This window comes from Vulpes lagopus, chromosome 21, assembly GCF_018345385.1.
Source record: "Vulpes lagopus strain Blue_001 chromosome 21, ASM1834538v1, whole genome shotgun sequence".
Lineage (NCBI taxonomy): Eukaryota > Metazoa > Chordata > Mammalia > Carnivora > Canidae > Vulpes > Vulpes lagopus.
Window position 1 is genome coordinate 43,672,149 of NC_054844.1, and position 22,265 is coordinate 43,694,413.

Genomic DNA, 22,265 nt, shown 5'->3' on the forward strand with positions numbered 1-22,265 from the left:
AGGCTTATGAGAATTTTCTACATTGATGATCATATCACCTGCAAATAAAAACAATTTTACATTTTCCTTTCCAATTTGTATGTCTTTTTACCCCTTGCCTTATTACCTAGCAAGAATTTCAAGTACAACATTAGATAGGAGTGAGTGTGGACTCTGTCTTGTTCCTGATCTTAGAAGGACAGATATATACATATATAGTATATCAGCTTTATTCAAATATATATACTTCAGGATTATTCAAATATAATTTATATACCACTTTATTTATTTATTTATTTATTTATTTATATAAATTTATTTTTTATTGGTGTTCAATTTGCCAACATATAGAATAACACTCAGTGCTCATCCCATCAAGTGCCCACCTCAGTGCCCGTCACCCAGTCACCCCCACCCCCCCGCCCACCTTCCCTTCCCCCACCCCTAGTTCGTTTCCCAGAATTAGGAGTCTTTCATGTTCTGTCTCCCTTTCTGATATTTCCCACTCATATTTTCTCCTACCACTCAATTTATTTAAAGTGTACAAGTCAAAAAAAAAATAAAGTGTACAAGTCAGTGATCTTAATGTGTTCACAGATTTGTGTAAGCATTACCATAATTAATTTTAGTTCATTTTAATCACTGCCCTCCAAACTCTTGTACCCATTAGAAAATACCTTTCATTCCCCTCTAACCCTCCACCTTTGGGCAGCCACAAACCTACTTTCTATTTTGGCTATTTCATATAGATGGAAACACACCATATATAGTCTTCTGAGATTGCCTTCTTTTTTTTTTTTAGCATGATGTTTTCAAAGTTAAACCATGTTGTAGTATATACAAGTACTTCATTCCTTTGTGTGGTCAAATAACACTCCACTGTATGGATAGCCCACATTTAATTTACTCATTCATCAGCTGATGAATATGATGGTTAATTTTATGTTCCAACTTGACTAGGCGAAAGGATGCCCAAATAGCTTGGTAAGTCATGATTTCTGGATGTGTCTGTGAGAGTGTTTGATTTGGTAGACTGAGTAGAGAGATCCCCTCTCACCAATCTGGGCAGCCATGCTTTGAGATCATCCAATCTTTTAAGGGCCCACATGGAACAAAAAGACAAGGGAAGGGCAAATTTTCTTCTTGAGCTGGAAAATTTATCTTTTCCTATCCTCAGACATCAGAACTCCCGGTTCTTGGGCCTTCAGCCTCTTTCTAGGAGTTGTACCAGTGACTCTCTGGTTCTTTCATGCCTTTGGACTCAGAGTGAGTTATACCACTGGCTTTCCTGGCCCTCCAGTTTGCAGATGGCAGATTGTGGAACTTCTCAACCTTCATAACCAGGTGAGCCACCCACTATAATGTGTCCTCTCTCTATATGTATATATACCCTCCTGATTCTGTTTCTCTAGAGAACCCTGACCAATACAATAACGTTTGGATTGTTTCCCCTTCGGCTCTCTTATGAATAATGCTGCCGTGAACATTTGTATACACGTTTTTGTGTGGATATATGTTCACATTTCTCTTAGGTATATACCTGGCAGTGGAATTCCTGGGTCATATGATGACTCTATATTGAACCTTTGAGGAACTGCCAAACTGTTTTCCAAAGTCGCTGCACAGGTTTGCGACTCTACCAGCAGAGCATGAGGATTCTAATTTCTTTACGTTCTCACCAACACGTATTATTTCTCCCTTTTTGTTGTTGTTGTTGTTATAACTGTCTTAGTGAGTAGGACATGGTATCTCATGTGGTTTTGATTTGCATTTTCCTGATGCCTAATGACATTGGGCATCTTGTCGTGTGCTTACTGGCCATATGTAGATCTTCTTTGGAGAAATACCTATTCATATCCCTTGTCCATTTTTTATTTTTTTATTTTTTTTTAAGTATTTTTTAAATTTTTTTATTTATTCATGATAGACACAGAGAGAGAGAAAGGCAGAGACACAGGTAGAGGGAGAAGCAGGCTCCATGCCGGGAGCCCGATGCGGGACTTGATCCTGGGACTCCAGGATTGCGCCCTGGGCCAAAGGCAGGCGCTAAACCGCTGAGCCACCCAGGGATCCCCCTTGTCCATTTTTTAATTGGATAATTTGTCTTTTATTATTGGGTTGTAAGAAAGCTTCATCTATTCCATATATAAGTCCCTTATCAGACATATAATTTGCAAATATCTTCTTCCATTCTATATATTGCCTCTTCACATTCTTTTTTTTTTTTTTTAAGATTTTATTTATTTATTTGAGAGAGAGCACATGCACATGAGTGGGGTGGAGGGGCCAAGGGAGAGGGAGAAGCAGACTCGCCAATGAGAAGGTCGCCCCATGTGGGGCTTGATCCCAGGCCCCTGGGATCATGACCTGAACCAAAGGCAGATGCTTAACCTACTGAGTCACCTACGCACCCCATCTTTTCACAGTCTTGATGGTGTTCTGTGAAGCACAAGTTTTAAATTTTGATGAGGTCCAATTTGCTTATTTTTTCTTTGATTGCTTGTGCTTTTGGTGTCATATGTAAGAAGAATTTGCCCAACCCAAGCTCACAAAGACTTACTCCTCTATTTTCTTCCAAGATTTATAGTTTTAGCTCTTATTTTTAGTTCTATAATTTATTATGAGTTAATTTTTACATATGATGTGATAAAGGGGTTCAACATCATTCTTTTGCATATGGGTATCCGGTTGCCACAGAACCGTTTGTTGAAAAGACTATTCTTTCTGCCAATGAACTGTCTTGACATTGTTGAAAATCAATTGACTATAAATGTGAAGGCTTATTTCTGGATTCTCAATCTATTTCTTTGGTCTGCATGTCTATACTGTAGACCACATTGTGTTGATTACTATAGTTTTGTAGCAAGCACAGCTTCCATTTCCTCAGGAGATATTACTCTTTCAGCACCAATGTGTGACAGTATGCACCAAATACTGCCAATCTGGAAAACTCACCTGGATAAAGATCAGAGCAGAAATTAAGTAAGAAGAAAAACAATTAAGAAACTCAGTAATAGGGATCCCTGGGTGGCGCAGCGGTTTGGCGCCTGCCTTTGGCCCAGGGCGTGATCCTGGAGACCCGGGATCGAATCCCACGTCGGGCTCCCGGTGCATGGAGCCTGCTTCTCCCTCTGCCTGTGTCTCTGCCCCCCCTCCCCCGTGTGACTATCATAAATAAATAAATAATAATAATAAAAAAGAAACTCAGTAATACCACGACTGATTCTTTGAGAACATCAAGAGCAAGAAACCTCTAACTAACTGAACAAGAAAAAAAGAGAGAAGACACAAGTCATCAATATCAGGAATGAGAGGTAACAATATTATAGATTCTACAGGTATTAAAAAGGTAATAAGAAAACAAGTTTATATCAATAAATCCTGCAACTTAGACAAAATAGACCATTTTTTAAAAATATAAAAATACCAAAGCATACTCAAAAAGAAACACCCCTCAACTGCCTTCATCTATTAAAGGAATTGAATGTGTAGTTTAAAATCTGCCCCCCCATGGGCAGCCCGGGTGGCTCAGCGGTTTAGCGCCGCCTTCAACTGAGGGCCTGATCCTGGAGATCCTAGATCGAGTCCTGCATCGGGCTCCCTGCATGGAGCCTGCTTCTCCCTCTGCCTGTGTCTCTGTGTCTCCCTCTCTCTCTCTCTGTTTCTCTCATGAATAAATAAATAAAATAAAATAAAAAATAAAATAAAATCCCCCCCCCCCAATCCCAGTATCAATACCTGGTATATTTAACACTCAAATCCATCTTCCTTTGGCAGAAAGGAACAGCACCAAAACACCTTCTGCTGACATTAAAAACGCTTAAACCTCTCATCCAACTTTAAAATGTATTTGGTTATAAGGAAAAAACTAAAAATAACATGCTACAAACTAAGGAAATGTGCAAGCTAATTATGTTGGCACCGGAGAATTTGCTAAAAATGAACTTCAGGAATTTTTCAAAACTAGGCCATCAGACTACTGGATTCCTCTAACATGTGGAAACTGGATCTCAAGAACTAACAAAATGTCAATCTAGAAAAGAAAGCACAGAATGGTTGCACTGGGGGGATACAATTAAAGAGACGGTGGCTTGTACAAGCAAATGATATTTGTTTAGTATAAACTATATCTTCTGCTTAAGAGACACTTTTGTGACTTTGTCAAGGACCTTAGCTTTGCCCAGCCTCAGTTGCCTTATTTATAAAATACAGGTTAAAAAATTTGCCTAAAGCAAAGGTTGTATCAAGTGAGTACTTGTACAGGCCTTTCAACTTCAAGACCTAATATTTTATGACACTTGTAATGCCAACGCTAAACCAGGGAGAGAATGTTGCCTTCTTTATACAAAGCCCAACCTTCCAAGTACTCCATTTAACATTTAAAAACCTTTCTAAGGGTGGCCTGGTGGCTCAGTGGTTTAGCGCCGCCTTCAGCCTAGGGCCTGATCCGGAGACCCAGGATAGAGTCCCACATCGGGCTCCCTGCATGGAGCCTGCTTCTCCCTCTGCCTGTGTCTCTGCCTCTCTCTCTCTCTCTCTCTCTCTCTCTCTCTCTCTGTGTGTGTCTCTCATTAATAAATAAATAAAATCTTAAATAAATAAATACCTTTCTAAAAAAAGAAAGAAAAAAAGAAAAGAATCAAGCACCCCCATTCAGTACCTCACCCCCCCACCTACCATCCTAGGTTATCACCCATTTTCTCTGTTGCACCTGTGGTATCTCCCAGGGGAAGGAACATCACTTCTCCCTTTAAAGCTCTGGCCTTTTGCTTCCCTTAGCACAATTAAGACGGGTTGGGAGATCCAAAAGGATGTGAGTTTTAAAAAAAATTTTTTTATGATAGTCATCACAGAGAGAGAGAGAGAGAGAGAGGCAGAGACATAGGCAGAGGGAGAGAAGCAGGCTCCATGCAGGGAGCCCGACGTGGGATTCGATCCCAGGTCTCCAGGATCACGCCCTGGGCCAAAGGCAGGCGCCAAACCGCCTAGATTGTAGATTCTAAATGCCATTCATTTTCCACGGAAAGGAAACAGGGTTCCTTGAAGAAATAGCTGATTCCAAGTGGAGCAGAGAAAGCACAAGATAAGCCTGGAACATTTATGTTGTGCCAGGAACAGAGGCAGTGCCAAGACAAAAAAAATTCATGGTGAAAGGACATGGGAGCCAGATTAATGGGGCTTCTTACGGTCAAAAGTGGTACAATTTGAGCATTAAAATAAGCAAGGATAGAAATGGATTATAACTTACTGGATAAAACAAAGGCCCATCTTGATAGTTAATCGTTGAATGAACGAATGAGGAGAAGGGAGGGTTCTCCTTTGTAGCTGAATGCCAAATGATAAAAGTGGAGGGAATGTTGGAGTCAGAAAATAACCATTTTGCAAACATTATGATGAAAGTTGGTTTGGGCAAGGATCATGAGAGGATAGTAAGTCTAGGTGGGGAAGCACAAGCAGAACAGGGTATTTGTGTATTCTCAGAATGTCTCCTCCTAGATTGTGTATTAGTTGCAAATAGTAACTATATTGTGGGGAAACCAGAAAACACCTTGATCAAATTACATCACCAATAAAAAGCAGATGGACATTGTGGGCCTTGGCATTGACTTTTCATTCCCTGAAAAGAACACACATGATTTATGTCATGTTCCAGCTCAGAATGCAGAACCTGAATCCAGTCAAGAGGAACCATCAGGAAAAACAAATAGATGAACATTCTAGAAAATGACTGGCCTGTATTCTTTAAGAAGGTCAATGTCATTAATGACAAAGAAGGCTGAGGAACCATTTCAGTTAAGTTTAGTTTACTTTAGTTTAAGGAAGCAGAAATATGACCACAAAAGGTGACACATGATCCTGGCCTGGGTTCTCATATGAGAAGGAAAATGCCTGAGCGGGCACTATTGGGACAACTGACAATTTTGGAACGTGGACTTTAAAGTACAGTGTCAGTGTGAAATTTCCTGAATTTGATCATTGGGCCATGGTTATTTAAAATAACATTTAAAATAATATTCTTGTTCTTAGGAAATATGCAGAGTTTCAGAGATAAAGGGGTATATTGTTTGAAGCCGATTCTCAAGTGGTTCAGAAAAAAAAGTTATAGTACACATATAAAAGAGTGATAAGAGGGGCACCCCGGGGGGCTCAGTGGTTGAGTGTCTGCCTCTGGCTCAGGTCCTGATCCTGGGGTCCTGGGATCCAGTCCCACATCAGGCTTCTTATGGGGAACCTGCTTCTCCCTCTGCCTATGTCTCTGCCTCTCACGAATAAAGAAACAGATAAAATCTTTATTTTTTTTTTTAGATTTTTTACTTATTTATTTATTCATAGAGACACAGAGAGAGAGAGAAGAGGCAGAGACACAGGCAGAGGGAGAAGCAAGCTCCATGCAGGGAGCCCGACGTGGGACTCAATCCCTGGTCTCCAGGATCACGCCCCGGGCTGCAGGTGGCGCTAAACCGCTGAGCGACGCGGGCTGCCCAATAAAAATCTTAAAAAAAAAAAAAAAGAGTTGCCATCTCATAGGTGCCCCACCCAGCTTTAAGCTCCTCAGCCCATGGCCTGTAGGTATTCCCCACATTCTTGTTTCCTGTTTGATGAAAATACGATTTCCCCAGGCCAAGGGCAAGATGGGTATTCGAACCTACACATGGCTTCATTCTTCATTCTTCCTGAAAGCAGCAGATCCACAGCACATAGATAATAAAACGGCCCTGACACCTGCACACCTATAAATTATGTACGTGTGACAACAGAAGCCGTCTAGGTCCATGGGTAAGTGCTGGAGGGAGATAGCCTAAATTCGACTTTGACTCCACCACTGACTCAGCCCCATGATTGACAGCAAGTCAACTACTACCTGGAGCCCGTTAACCATTCACTCAACATCACCCATCCAGGAAGTACTAGACTCCATTCTAGGAAGCAGTGATACAAAATCCCTGTTCCCAGAGCTTACATTCTAGTTGGGTGAGACAGAAAAAAGTTAAATAAATATATTGATAGTTGATAGATGATAGATAGATAGACAGATAGATAGATAGATATAGACTGAAATATAGACTATGCCAGATACTTACACATGCCGTGGAGAAAAACAGGGCAGATAATAGAATAGGAAGCGCAAGAACTAAAGGGGAAAATGTACTTTAAGTAGAATATTCAAGGAAAGCTTCACTAAGGAGGTGACATCTAAACAGAAATCTAAAGTCAATAAGGGAGAGAACTATGTTAGATGAACTTTGAGCCAAAAGGGGGCAGCAGGTGCAAAGGCCCTGAAACAGGGACAGGCCTCCAATGAGGGAGGACTACTTAAATCTTAAACTCTTTGAAGGCAGAGAAAGGAATTACACACAGCAGGAGCTCCGTAAATGCTGAAGGGAGAGAGGAAGCAGGAGACTGCCACACTGTGTCCAGAGATTTAAAGGTTGAGCTCTGAGAATAGGAGAGTAGGAGCACCTGGCTGGCTCAATGGGACTCTTGATCTCAGGGTGGTGAGTTTCCAAGCCCCATATTGGGTGTAGAGCTAATTTAACAAAACAAAAAAAAACTCCACACAATAGAAGAATAGGAGCATCAGAGCTCGTAAAGCTGGAGAAAACCTGGTAATTAACTGAATCCGGGTCTTGTCTTTCTGATCTTCGCTTTAGAAATATTTCTCAGAAAAAAAAATATATTTCTCAGATAGAGATGATTAAAGGATCGGATCTTAGAGATTTTGGTTTTGTTTTTGCTTTCTAGCTTTGTTTTGAGTTGAAAATCTTTTTTTAGTTTGTCTTTTCCACAAAGTTTAAGACATTTTGCAGATATATAGAACTCTTTAAAAATAGGGCTTAGAGGGGCACCTGGGTGGCTCAGTGGTTGAGCATCTGCCTTCAGCTCAGCGTGTGATCCTGGGGTCCAGAGATCCAGTCCCACATGGGGCTCCCAGGAGGGAGCCTGCTTCTCCCTCTGCCTGTGTCTCTGCCTCTGTGTGTCTCTCATAATAAATAAATAAATAAATCTTAAAAAAAAAAAAAGAATAGGGCTTAGAGTTCAAATTATTAATAACCTCAAACAATTTTGTTATTTGGAAGAAGTCAAATAGCATTTGTGGGAAAATAAGTTTATAGGGGGAATTATTAGTAATTTATGAATAGAAAGGCTTTTTCCCCTGCCAAATGGTCAAGAGAATTGGGTCTACGATTTTTTTTTTTTTTAAGATTTTATTTATTTATTCGTGAGAGACAGAGAGAGAGACAGAGGAAGAAGCAGGCTCCATGCAGAGAGCCGGACGTGGGACCCCATCCCAGGTCTCCAGGATCACACCCTGGGCTGAAGGCGGTGCTAAACCACTGAGCCACCAGGGCTGCCTTGGGTCTACGATTTGGATGTTCTTTCACTATGGTTTGAACAGTCTGTATTTGCCTCTTCAAATAACTTTGGATGATTTTTACATGACCACATTATTGTTTTCATAAATGGTATTTTCAGGAATTGGAAATAACAGAAAGTTCCAGTAGATTTGCCACTTGTCCTTAATAACTTGTGCAGCGCTGTTTCCTCTTTTACCAGGCCCACCAACGTGGGCTGAGCTTGCACGGAAGGCATGAAGAAGGTGGGCCGGTGGTCATCGAGAAGCAGTACATGCCCCTGGGCATCGATGCCACACCAGCAAGCACACGTGTAAGGAGGCCTCGTTATTCCCCGGCAGGAAATTCCACAACAGAACAGGCTGTCACAGGGCAGATGGAGCAGATTCAGAGAGGCCCAGTGAGAGGGGTCTCCATCAAGCCGAAGGACGAAGAGGGAGAAAGGTGAGAGAATTACGTTCCTGAGGTCTCAGCCCCGGATCAGGAGATCAGGAAGGCAGACCTGACACTAAGGAAATGTTGAAGGTCTCAGACTTTGGTGGTCTGTCCAAACGGCAGGTCACTCAGCCTAGAGTTGAGACGAATTTCAGAACACCACATGGAGACATTTGAATCTTCCTGCTGTAATTATCTTCAATAGACCTTGGACGACAAAACAAAACCAAGCAAATAACTCGTGTAGCTAATGGCCTCTTTCCCCAAAAATGACTTGAAAAGCAACACCAGCCCAGGGCTGTGAGTGTAAAATGGATGTCTGGTTGCTGGGTCTTTTTCTTTCTTCTTTCTTTCTTTCTTTCTTTCTTTCTTTCTTTCTTTCTTTCTTTCTTTTTCTTTCCTTTCTTTCTTTTTTTCTTTTCTTTCTTTCTTTCTTTCTTTCTTTCTTTCTTTCTTTCTTTCTTTCTTTTTTAGCTTGGTTTCTGTTGTTCAAATTACAGAAGGAAAATCCATTCTTAAAAAAATTTACATATGTATATATTTAAGTAAGTAAATCTCTCCTGTGGGGCTCAAACTCACAACCCCAAGATCACAAGTCATATGCTCTCCTGACTGAGCCAGCCAGGCATACCTATACAAAACACCTTCCTTTGTTTTGCGTGTGAGGATTTTTCGAGAGTGATAAGTGGACACAGCTCTGGTCTCAACATATAATCAGTACCCAGTTTGTTTTCAATGCCACTGAAGTATAGTTAATTTAGAGCTACTTCACTTGTGGTCTTTCCTCTCCTACTATAGATTTGAGAAAAACGTTTCCTATTTTTAGCCTCTCTTATACCTGCTTTTCTTTTTTTTAAGATATTACTTATTTATTTATGAGAAACACAGAGAGAAAGAGACACAAGCAGAGGGAGAAGCAGGTTCCCTGCAGGGAGCCCGATTTGGGACTTGATTCTGGATCCTGGGATCATGACCTGAGCCGAAGGCAGATGCTCAACTGCTGAGCCACCCAGGCATCCCTCTTACACTTGCCTTAAAAAAAAAAAAAAAAAAAAAAAAAAAATCACATTCTCTATTATTTGGTTGAAAGGTATCAAATTGGGATCCCTGGGTGGCGCAGTGGTTTGGCCCCTGCCTTTGGCCCAGGGCGCGATCCTGGAGACCCAGGATCAAATCCCATGTCGGGCTCCTGGTGCATGGAACCTGCTTGTGTCTCTGCCTCTCTCACTCTCTCTCTCTCTGTGTGACTATCATAAATAAATAAAAATTAAAAAAAAAAGAAAGGTATCAAACTTTAAAACATACTAAAATGATATAATCGAAATTTTAACTTTATTATTTCCCTATTATAAAAGTAATGTATATTCATTACATAATAAAAGGGGGGAACACAAAAGGTTTAGAAATGTTAATTTTTTAAAGATTTTTTAAAATTATTCATGAGAGATAATAGAAGCAGAGACACAGGCAGAGGGAGAAGCAAGCTCCTTGCAGGGAGCCAATGTGGGACTCAATCCCAGGGCCCCAGGACACCCTGAGCTGAAGGCAGGCGCTCAACCGCTGAGCCACCCAGGCATCCCTAGAAATGTTAATTTTAAATTGCCTGTAATCCCATCCCAGGGAAAATTATTGACATTGGGCATATTTCATTCTATCCATCTTCTCCTATGTATGTTCGAACACCCTCAGATATTACTATACACAAAGTCTTGTTTCCAGCTTTTCCAGTAGCACATTATTTTTTTCCTATCAGTAAAAATCTTGTTTGTAAATATAATTTTAATGGCAGAGAAACATTCCATCATATGGATATACTGTTAGTTTATTTAAATATTTTCCTAATGGCAAATATTTCATAGGAGAGTTAGCGGGTCAACACACTCAAACGTTGTTAAGGTCACTCTGTTCTTGGGAGCACAGGCGAATGCACAGAGACAGCGAGCGGGAGTGGGTGCCAAGGCCAGCAGTGAGGAGGAAGCTCAGAGGTCCTGGCCCAGCCTTTCCAGCTCGTTGAGAAGGAAGTCCATATCAGCCCGGGTCAGCGCGGGGTTGGCCACAACCATGCGGAAAAAGTTGCCCCGGGTCCCGTGGGGCTGGTAGCTGATCATCATGGAGCCCGCCTTCACCATGCGCTCCTTGAGCACTGGGGCCACCTACAGAAGAGGTGGAGAGAATTTCCAGCGCAGCCTCGGGGACAGGTCCCCTCGGTGCACTTCCCTCTCACTCAGCTACCTTTCCCAGGGAGGCTCATCGCTCAGCTCCTGAGGCCCCAGGTCACCTTTTCCACTACATCCCACCTGTTTGCCTTCTCCAGCCTCTGCATTACTCCCATCCTACCTATCCCCAAGGTGTCACATGGGCCATTTTCTGCCCAATCCTGACTGTTCCCTGACTCCCAACACTGCTTTCGTCTAACCCTCTAGCCCTGGACAGCCCTGACACCTTCTTCTCCCCTCTCTGAATGCCTGGGATGTTTGCGATCTGCACCCTGTAATCTAACACACAAGTCACAAGATTGCCTCAAACATGTTGGTTTCAAATAGGCAACTCTGCTCTTCTAAATAACTCCTTAAGGGCAAGAACGTTCTTGTCCTTCCAGATTATCTGCGGCATCTAGTACCAATCTATCCTTAGGGACATGACATAGCTCCTTTCCTCCGGGAGGCACGTCTGGACGGCCTTGTAGGGCTGTAGGGCTGCTCCGTGGCAGGGAATGAGGCCTCGCCTGGCTGTCCCGGCCCCAGGCCCCGAGCTCCCAGCACAACTCCCACGGGCCACTACTGCGCACTGGTGACCTCTCCCATGACATCCCTCTCGGTCCTCTTTTCGTTTTCCAGAAACATACCTTATTTCCTATCCTTACCGCCACGGAAATGAGGACAAATTGGTGGCGTCTCCCAGTTCACACCCCCAGCTCAGGAGCAAGACCAGCCTCGAGGCCAGCCGCTTGGCCAGCAGGGGGCAGGGACAGCCCGCAGCAGCCCGAGGCAGTAGTTCCCTAAAGTGGGCTCCAAGGAGCCCAGAGGAGCCTACCTTGGCCAGCCTTTCACTGTAATCCGGGCACTTCTGCCTCCCCCGCAGGCTGGGGGGCACGAACCAGAAACACACATTGACAAACTCGGGCTGGGAGGAACAGGAGGACAGGGTGTGCGGGCTGTGGAAGGGGGCTGCCCCCCTCACTGGCCCTCTTGACCCCTTAGGGCTTTGTGTGTGGGATGGACAGGGGTGGGGGGTAGGGGGGAGTAGAGGGGGAGTGGTGGGGTGGGGGGTGGGAGGCCAGAGGGGAGTAGGGGTGGTGGGGGAGTGGGGGGGTGGGAGGGTAGGGGGGAGTAGGGGGGAGTAGGGGGGTGGGGGTGGGAGCGGGGCCGCAAAAGAGCGCAGACTCGCTCCTACCTCCATGACCAACTCAAATCCTTCTCGCTTCTTCAATTCCTCCACCAGGTACCTGCACACCGAGAGGGACAAATCACAGAGGAGGCAAAGCGGAGCCACAGAAACGGAAGAGCCCCCGACAATGAGCCAAGAGACCCTGAGGGCAAGGGAAATGTGAGGCGCAGGGCCGCGGGCGGGGGCAGGACCTCCGACACCCCCCTCCTACCAGGCAAGGGCAAAGGCCTGGTCCACACGCCGCTCCAGCCCTTGCCCGCCCTGCGCCTTCCACATGAGCCACAGCTTCAGACAGTCCACCCGGCGGCCACACTGCACCACCTTGTCTCCAGTGTCCAGAGCCACGTCGTAGAACTTGTCCTGCTGGAAGAGGTAGCTGGCCTGGGACTCGTGGCAGCGCCTAAGCAGGTTCTGTAGGTTGGAGGGGCGGGGGGGCCTGTCAGACCCCCTCGCTGCCTCCAGAGCTGCACCTGCCATTCCTTAGCTCAGCCCACCCGTTCCCCTGGCACCGGCACCGGGGGCGCTGGCCGCCGACTCGGGCCCCTTTGGGTTTCTCCCACGGTTCTTCCCAAGGTCGGCCCAGGATCCCCTCGCTTACATCAAGCTGGGAGCTTTTCCCTTTGCCTGCAGACAGGCAGTGGGGAGGTGGGGGGGCACTGCAGACAGGGGGTGAGGGCACTGCAGGGCTGCAGGTGGTCATGGATACGTAGCTTTGGACGGGGCGGGCAGGAGGGAGGGCACAGCAAGGCCAGCACCCTCTCTGAGGTAGGCCAGAGAAAAAGACGGAGGTCCAGGGTGAGCCGACCCACCGAGGTGTCCCGGAGAAGAAGAGCTGAACACTGCAGGCCCGCTGTGAGCAGCTTGTGGGGGTTCCAGGCCACCGAGTCAGCCCTGGGGTGCGCAGAACAAAGCCGGGTCAGCTGGCTGCTCCTCAACCCGAGACCCCTCCTCTACCAAACCCTCAGTAAAGGGGCTTTCGTCTCAACGGTGAGAGGGACTTCTGACCTCCCAGCCCTCTCCATCATCTCTCCATCATCTCTCCAACGCCCCTCCCGCCAACCTCCTTCCCTCACTGCCGTCAGAAGCTCCCTAGTCCAGGACTATTCTCTGGACCAAGGATGTGAAGGGTGGGATTCAGAAAGCAGGTGGCCATATGCACCTCTGGATCCCATCCAGGAGATGTCTATGTGTCTGTGACAACAGGACGCTCCCACCCCAGGCAGCCTGTGGAGTAAAAGGAACAACGTGGGCCTTGGCCTTGGTTCAGCCCACCGCACCCTCAGGCCCAAGTCTCACTCACATCCACATGGAGCCACAGCCCATGACGCTGGCACACGTCAGCTATTGCCTCCAGGGGGTCAAAGGCCCCTAGCACAGTAGTGCCAGAGGTGGCACTAACCAGGAATGGCACAGCACCCTGCGGTAAAAATGCAGAAGAAAGAAGCTGTGAAGGTCTCTAAAAAGCTACCCAGAGCCTGGGGCTGAGCCATCTCTACACTCTTACTGCATCCCTGACCTGGGCCCTTTCAACCTCACAACACGCTACTATCCCATTTAATTTGCAGGTGAGGGTGCTAAGCTTCAGAGGTATTAACAAAGTTAGCCCCCAAGGTGAAGCTCCAGAGATGGATTCCAATCCTAGGTCAGTCTGCTGGTCTATTTCCAAAGCTCATACACTTTCAAAAAATGTTAATGTCTTTACTGGAAGATCAAAATGCTATTTAAAAAATTCTAATAGTACAAAAGTTCATGGAGAACTTGAATTTTTATTTTTAAACACTACTACAGGGCAGCCTGGGTGGCTCAGCGGTTTAGTGCCACCTTCAGCCCAGGGCATGATCCTGGGTCCTGGGATCGAGTCCCTAGTCGGGCTCCCTGCATGGAGCCTACTTCTCCCTCTGCCTGTGTCTCTGCCTCTCTTCTTTGATGAATTCTATAATATGTTTAAAAAAGAACTCATACCAGTTCTTCACAAAAATCCCAAAAAAACAGAAGAGGAACACTTCTGAATTCATCTTATGAGGCAAGTATTATCCTGATACCAAAACCAGACAAAACATCATGAGAAAACTACAGATAATATGTCTTTGAACATAGGTATAGAAATCTATAAAACATTAGCAAACCAAAATTAGCAACATATAAAAAAATTATACATTATGACAAAATGATTTGTCCCAGGAGAACAAGCTCAGTTTAGCATCCAAAAATCAATTAATGTAATACACACTTATCAACAGAATAAAGGGGGAAAAACACATCTCAATAGACACAGAAAAACATGTGACAAAATCCTACACTCCCACTTGATAAAAATACTCAACAAACTAGGAGTTGAAGGCAAGGTTCTCAACCTAATAAGGGACAACTACAAAAAGCCCAGAGCTAACATCATACTCAATGCTGAAAAACTGAAAGCCTTCCCCTTAAGATCAGGAACATAACAAGTGTGGCCACTCTCCCCACTTCTATTCAACATTGCACTGAAGTTCTAGCAGTGCAATTAGATAAGAAAATAAAATAAAAGGCATCTAGACTGGAAAGGAAAAAAGCAGAACTATCTCTACTTCTGAATGACATAATATAATAACTAGAAAGTCTTAAGGAATCCACTAAAAAAAACTATTAATAAATGAGTTCAGCAAGTTTGCAGGGGTACAAGATCAAGACTTAAAAATCAACTGTAAAAAAAAAAAAAATCAACTGTATTTCTACACATCAGCAACGAACAATCCAAAAATAGAATGAAGAAAACAATTTCATTTGGGGCGCCTGGGTGGCTCATTTGGTTAAATGTCTGCCTTTTGCTCAGGTCATGGTCTCAGGATCCTAGGATGGAGGCCTGCGTCAGGCTCCCTGTCAGCTGGGAGTCTTCTTCTCCCTCTGCTCCTCCCACCCCTGCTAGTGCTCTCTTTCTGAAACAAATAAACTCTTCTTAAAAAAAAAAAAAAAAAGAAAAGAAAAGAAAAACAAAGAAAAAAAGAAAAGAAAATTTCATTTATAAGACCATCAGAGAGAATGCTTAGGAATAAATTTAACAAAAGCAGTGCAAAACATATACTCTGAAAACTACAAAGCATTGTTGAAAGAAACCAAAGAAGATGGAAATGGAAAGACATCCCATGTTCATGGATCTACCAATTGAACACAATCCCTATCAAAATCCCATTTGGCAGGATCCCTGGGTGGCTCAGCGGTTTAGCGCCTGCCTTCGGCTCACGGCCTTATCCTGGAGTCCCGGGACCCAGTCCCGCATCGGGATCCCTGCATGGAGCCTGCTTCTCCCTCTGCCTGTGTCTCTGCCTCTCTCTGTGTGTGTCTCTCATGAATAAATAAAATCTTTAAGGAAAAAAAAAGTTTTAAAAAAATCCCACTTGTCTTTGAAGCAGAAATTGACAAGCTGATCCTAAAATTCATATGGAAATTTAAGGGCCCTAGCATAGCCAAAACCATCTAGGAAAGGAGCAGGGTGGGAAAGCTCACAATTCCTGATTCAAAACTTACAACAAAGGTATCTTAGTTAAGGTAATGTGGTCTATAGTCCAGTCGTGCAGATGGATGGAACAGAATTAAGAATCCAGATCCAGAAACACCGCCTCACATTTACAATCAACTGATTTTCTTCCTTTTTTTTTTTTTTTTTTAAGATTTTATTTATTTGAGAGAGAGAGAGAGAGAGAGAGAGAGAGAGAGAGTACAGGCAGTGGGAAGGGGCAGAGGGAGAAGCAGACTCCCCGCTGAGCAGGGAGCCCTATGTGGGCCTTGATCCTGGGACTCTGGGATCATGACTTGAGTCGAAGGCAGATGCTTAACCAGCTGAGCCACTGAGGTGCTCCAATAATTGACTGATTTTCATCAAGATGTCAAGATAATTCATTGGGGGGGATCCCTGGGTCGCTCAGCGGTTTGGCGCCTGCTTTTGGCCCAGTGCATGATCCTGGAGTCCCCGGATCCAGTCCCACCTCGGGTTCCCTGCATGGAGCCTGCTTCTCCCTCTGCCTGTGTCTCTGCCTCTCTCTCTCTCTCTCTCTCTCTCTCTCTCATAAATAAATAAATAAATCCTTAAAAAGAAAAAGATAATTCATTGGGGGAAAGAGTATTCTTTTCAACAAATGGTGCTGGGACAACTATATATCCACATACAAAAGGAATACTTATCATACATGAAAATTAACTCATAATGGTTCATAGAACTAAATGTAAGGATTAAAAGTATAAAATTTGGGGAGAAAAATAAATACATAAAATTTTGGGGCATCTGGAGGGCTCAGTCAATAGTGCATAGAACTCTTGATCTCAGGGTCCTGAATTCAAGCCCCACATTGGGCAGAGAGCTTACTTAAAAATAAATAAATAAATAAATAAATAAATAAATAAAACTTAAAAAATATAGAACTCAGGATGTGGGATCCCTGGGTGGCTCAGCAGTTTAGCACCTGCCTTCGGCCCAGGGTGTGATCCTGGAATCCAGAGATCGGCTCCTGCGTCGGGCTCCCTGCATGGAGCCTGCCTTTCCCTCTGCCTGTGTCTCTGCCTCTCTCTGTGTGTCTCTCATGAATAAAGAAATAGAGTCTAAAAAAAAAAAAAAAAAAAAACAACCTCAGGATGCCTTTGGTGGCTCAGTGATTGAGCGTCTGCCTTCAGCTTAGGACGTGATCCCAGGGTCCAGGGATCAGGTCCCGTATCGGGCTCGCTGCAGGGAGCCTCCTTCTCTCTCTGCCTATATTTCTGCCTCTCTCTGTGTGTCTTTCATGAATAAATAAGATCTTTTTATTAATAAAATCTTTATATATACATATATATACGTAAACTTGGGGCACCTGGGAGGCTCAGTTGATTAAGCCATTGCCTTTGGCTCAGGTCATGATCTCAGGATTCTGGGTCAAGGTCCTCGTGAGGCTTCCTGTTCAGCAGGGGGGTCTGCTTCTGCCCCTGCCCCCTGCTCATGCGTGCTCTCTCTCTCTCACTCTCTGAAATAAGTAAATAAAATCTTTTAAAAAATATATGAGGGACACCTAGGTGGCTCATCGGTTGAGCATCTGCCTTTGGCTCAGGACATGATCCTGGGATCCAGGATTGAGTCCCACATTGGGCTCCCTGCATGGAGCCTGCTTCTCCGTCTGCCTGTGTCTCTGCCTCTCTCTCTTTCTGTGTGTCTCTCATGAATAAATAAAATCTTTAAAAAATAAAAAATATATGAAACTCTTAGATGAAAATATAGGAGTAACTCTTCATGAGTTTGGGCTAGACAAGGCTTTCCTATATATGACACCAAAAATGCAAGCAACCAAAGAAAAAAATAGATTGGACCTCACCAAAATTTAAAGGGTGTCTGCCTTTGGCTCAGGTCATGATCCTGGGGACCCGAGATCAAGCCCCGTATCAGGCTCCCTGCTCAGTGGGGAGCCTGCTTCTCTCTCTGCCGCTCCTCCTGCTTATGCTCTCTCTTGCTGTCAAATAAATAATTTTTTTTTTTAATGGGCAGAGGGAACGCCTGGCTGGCTAAGTTGGTACTGGTGGTTGCCAAAGGGGAGGTTGGGGGAGGATGAGTGAAATAGAGTGGCTTAAGAGGTACAAACTCCCAGTTAGAAAATAAGTCATGGGGATGAAAGTACAGCATAAAGAATCTAGTCAAGGGCAGCCCAGGTGGCTCAGTGGTTTAGCACCGCCTTCAGCCCAGGGCATGATCCTGGAGATCCCGGATCGAGTCCCACATCAGGCTCCCCGCATGGAGCCTGCTTCTCCCTCTGCCTGTGTCTCTGCCTCTCTCTCTCTCTCTCTCTGTCTCTCATGAATAAATAAATAAAATCTTTTTTTTTTAATTTTTATTTATTTATGATAGTCACAGAGAGAGAGAGAGAGGCAGAGACACAGGCAGAGGGAGAAGCAGGCTCCATGCACCGGGAGCCCAACGTGGGATTCGATCCTGGGTCTCCAGGATCGCGCCCTGGGCCAAAGGCAGGCGCCAAACCGCTGCGCCACCCAGGGATCCCTAAATAAATAAAATCTTAAAAAAAAAAAGAATCTAGTCAATAATACTGTAATAACACATGGTGACAACACTTATTGTGGTGAGCACTGGGTACTATAGAGATAGAACTGCTGAATCAGTATGTTGTACACCTAAACTAACGTAACACTTTATGTAAATCATACTTTGATTGAAACAAACTAGGAGGGATCCCTGGGTGGCTCAGCAGTTTAGCAACTACCTTCAGCCCAGGGCGTGATCCTGGAGACCCGGGATCAAGTCCCGTGTCAGGCTCCCTGGGTGGAGCCTGCTTCTCCCTCTGCCTGTGTCCCTGCCTCTGTGTGTGTGTGTGTGTGTGTGTGTCTATCATGAATAAATAAATAAAATCTTTAAAAAAAAATACAAACAAACAAACTAGGAAAGAAAGAAATAACAAGTGATGGTGAGGATGCGGAGAAACTGGAACCCTCATACGCTGCTGGTGGGACTGGAAACTGGCATGGCCACTTTGAACAACAGCCTGGTAGCTCTTCAGAAGTTAAATACAGAGTTATCACGTGAGTCAGCAACTCTGTCCCCAGGTATATAAGCAGGAGAAAGGGAAAAACGTGTTCACACAAAAACTTGTACACAAATGTTCAGAGCGGCATTACTCAAAATAGCTGAAAAGGGGAAACCCCAATGTCCGTCAACTGATGAACAGATAAATGAAATATGGTAGATCCATACAATGGAATATTATCCAGCGATCAAAGGAATGAAGTAGTGACGCGCTACCACGAGGATCTTGAAGACAGCATGCTAAGTAAAAGAAGTTCATCACAAGACACCATGCATAATGTAAGTCCGTCTATATGAAAAAAATCTAGAATAGGCAAATCCATAGAGAGACAAACTAGCTTAGTGGTGCCTAGTAGGAGGTCTGGGGAAAATTGGGGATTGATGGCTAAAGGTTTCCTTTTGGGGTGATGAAAATGTTCTGACATTAATTATAGTGATAGTTGCACAACTCTGTTAAAAACCACTGAACTGCACACCACAAGTGGACATGCACGTGAGCGCTCTCTCTCCCCCCAAATAAATAAATAAATAAAACCTTAAAAAAATATTGTAGAAGGATTCCTGGGTGGCTCAGTGGTTGATCGAGTCTCACACCGGACTCCCTGCACGGAGCCTGCTTCTCCCTCTACCTGTGTCTCTGCCTTCTCTCTGTGTCTCTCATGAATAAATAAATAAAATCTTAACAAAAAAAGATATTGTAGGGCAGCCCTGGTGGCGCAGCGGTTTGGTGCCACCTGCAGCCTGGGGTGTGATCCTGGAGACCCGGGATCGAGTCCCACATCGGGCTCCCTGCATGGAGCCTGCTTCTCCCTCTGTCTGTGTCTCTGCCCCTCTCTCTCTGTGTCTATGAATAAATAAATAAAATCTTTGAAAAAAAAAAAGATATTGTAGACATAGTGCCAAAAGGTAGAGCACAGGGAATATAGTCAATGATACTGTAATAGCATTGTATGGTGACAGATGGCAGCTACACTTGTGAGCGTACTGTAACACAAACGTGCTGAATCACTAAGTTGTACACTTGAGCCAAATGGAACATCGTGTGTCAACTATACTTCGATTAATACATCTACGTGTATGTGTGTATGATGGGCAAGGCATTTGGACATTCGATTTACCAAGAAACCAGTAAGATAGCAAAGAAGTGCAGTAAGGGATATTCAACATCATTAATTCTTAAGAAAATTCAATCACAAAGTGCTATCGCTGCATAGTTATTAGAGTAAAAAAAACACACACACACACAAAAACAAAATTTAAAATCCTTCCAGATACAAAGAAAAAGTTGTATGGAGAGTGCCAAATGCCCTTCAGGATGGCTGCGGCAGTTTCCACGCGCCCCGAGCGTGCAGGGTGCCTCCGCGTTTCCCACTGCCCAAAGGCCGACCTCCTCACTGCGGCTGGCACATCTTCCTGAGCTCTCCCTGCACGGAGCCGCGCGGCTCACGGAAACCTTCCACGCTACACTCAGGCCCCCAACATACTCCCTGCTGGTGCTGCCTAGGGATCCACTCCGTGACTCAGGCCTGCTCCTGACCCCGGGGGTCTGGTCCCGCCTGCGGGTCTCAGCAAAGCCCCTGAGAGCAGCACAGAGTGTCCTGATCACTTCCGCCCACGGGGGACATGGGCACAGAGGTCAAGAAGAGGGATGAGCTCTTCAGTGTGGAGAGCCCAGAGGAGCCTCCTAGAAGAGACCAAGGGGTCCCGCTCCACTGCCCCAGCACCCCTCCCTCACTCACCTCAGCCTCGGCCACACCGATCTGCCTCTCCAGATCCTCAGGAATCATTTTCCCTCTAGAAAAGAAAACCGAGGGGATCCCTGGGTGGGTCAGCGGTTTGGCGCCTGCCTCCCGCCCAGGGCGTGATCCTGGAGACCCGGGATCGAGTTCCAGGCTCGGCATCGAGTTCCAGGCTCGAGTCCCGCATCGGGCTCCCTGCGGGGAGCCTGCTTCTCCCTCTGCCTGTGTCTCTGCTTCTTTCTGTGTCTCTCATGAATAAATAAATAAAATCTTTTAAAAGAAAAATAGAGAAGAAAACCGAGTGGGTAAAGAAGTAATCGGTTTTCTCAGCTGAAAGACACAACTGTTGAGAGTAGGATAACGTGGGGCTAGCTATGCAGAGTCCACTATGTTGATTTTTTTTTCCTAAAGGGGTAAATAGATATCAGGGGCTCCAGTAGGCACCAGTAGACAGAAGGGACAACTGTGAAGGAACAGAGAGGGATGCCTGGGTGGCTCAGTGGGTTGAGTGTCTGCCTTCAGCCCAGAGCCTGATCCTGGAGGCCTGTGATTGAGTCCCCAGCAGCTGGGCCTCCCCACAGGGAGCCTGGCTTCTCGCCTCTGCCTGTGTCTCTGCCTCTCTCTCTGCTCTCTTCCTATGTCCCTGAGTTCCAGGCTCGGCATCGAGTTCCAGGCTCGGCATCGAGTTCCAGGCTCGGCATCGAGTTCCAGGCTCGGCATCGAGTTCCAGGCTCGGCATCGAGTTCCAGGCTCGGCATCGAGTTCCAGGCTCGGCATCGAGTTCCAGGCTCGGCATCGAGTTCCAGGCTCGGCATCGAGTTCCAGGCTCGGCATCGAGTTCCAGGCTCGGCATCGAGTTCCAGGCTCGGCATCGAGTTCCAGGCTCGGCATCGAGTTCCAGGCTCGGCATCGAGTTCCAGGCTCGGCATCGAGTTCCAGGCTCGGCATCGAGTTCCAGGCTCGAGTCCCGCATCGGGCTCCCTGCATGGAGCCTGCTTCTCCGTCTGCCTGTGTCTCTGCCTTCTCTCTGTGTCTCTCATGAATAAATAAAATCTTAAAAAAAAAAGAATCTAGTCAATAATACTGTAATAACACATGGTGACAACACTTATTGTGGTGAGCACTGGGTACTATAGAGATAGAACTGCTGAATCAGTATGTTGTACACCTAAACTAACGTAACACTTTATGTAAATCATACTTTGATTGAAACAAACTAGGAGGATCCCTGGGTGGCTCAGCAGTTTAGCAACTACCTTCAGCCCAGGGCGTGATCCTGGAGACCCGGATCGAGTCCCACATCAGGCTCCCCGCATGGAGCCTGCTTCTCCCTCTGCCTGTGTCTCTGCCTTCTCTCTGTGTCTCTCATGAATAAATAAAATCTTAAAAAAAAAAGAATCTAGTCAATAATACTGTAATAACACATGGTGACAACACTTATTGTGGTGAGCACTGGGTACTATAGAGATAGAACTGCTGAATCAGTATGTTGTACACCTAAACTAACGTAACACTTTATGTAAATCATACTTTGATTGAAACAAACTAGGAGGATCCCTGGGTGGGTCAGCGGTTTGGCGCCTGCCTCCCGCCCAGGGCGTGATCCTGGAGACCCGGGATCAAGTCCCGTGTCAGGCTCCCTGGGTGGAGCCTGCTTCTCCCTCTGCCTGTGTCTCTGCCTCTCTCTGTGCGTCTCTCATGAATAAATAAAATCTTTGAAAAAAAAAAAGAATCTAGTCAAGGGCAGCCCAGGTGGCTCAGTGGTTTAGCACCGCCTTCAGCCCAGGGCATGATCCTGGAGATCCCGGATCGAGTCCCACATCGGGCTCCCTGCGGGGA

At 45.3% G+C, this 22,265-nt stretch overlaps 1 protein-coding gene across 1 annotated transcript; it reads right to left on the reverse strand.

Annotated features, from left to right (window-relative positions):
• Positions 1-10,574: 10,574 nt before the first annotated feature.
• CSAD (cysteine sulfinic acid decarboxylase) lies at positions 10,575-20,646 on the reverse strand. Its single transcript, XM_041736852.1, has 8 exons — positions 20,427-20,646; positions 13,456-13,572; positions 13,315-13,379; positions 12,965-13,046; positions 12,367-12,566; positions 12,162-12,213; positions 11,802-11,891; positions 10,575-10,921 (listed from the first exon to the last, which is right to left on the reverse strand). The coding sequence occupies exons 1-8, from the start codon at positions 20,586-20,588 to the stop codon at positions 10,748-10,750; spliced, it is 942 nt and encodes a 313-aa protein (XP_041592786.1). The 5' UTR covers positions 20,589-20,646; the 3' UTR covers positions 10,575-10,747.
• Between the last annotated feature and the right edge of the window lie 1,619 nt (positions 20,647-22,265).

Coding starts and splice junctions, on each gene's coding strand:
- CSAD (XM_041736852.1), bottom strand. CDS start 20,588: ATGCCGAGCCTGGAACTCGATCCCGGGTCTCCAGGATCACGCCCTGGG. Junction 13,573..20,426: donor TCGGTGTGGCCGAGGCTGAG/GTGAGTGAGGGA, acceptor TTTTTACCGCAG/GGTGCTGTGCCATTCCTGGT. Junction 11,892..12,161: donor GATTTGAGTTGGTCATGGAG/GTAGGAGCGAGT, acceptor TGTTCCTCCCAG/CCCGAGTTTGTCAATGTGTG.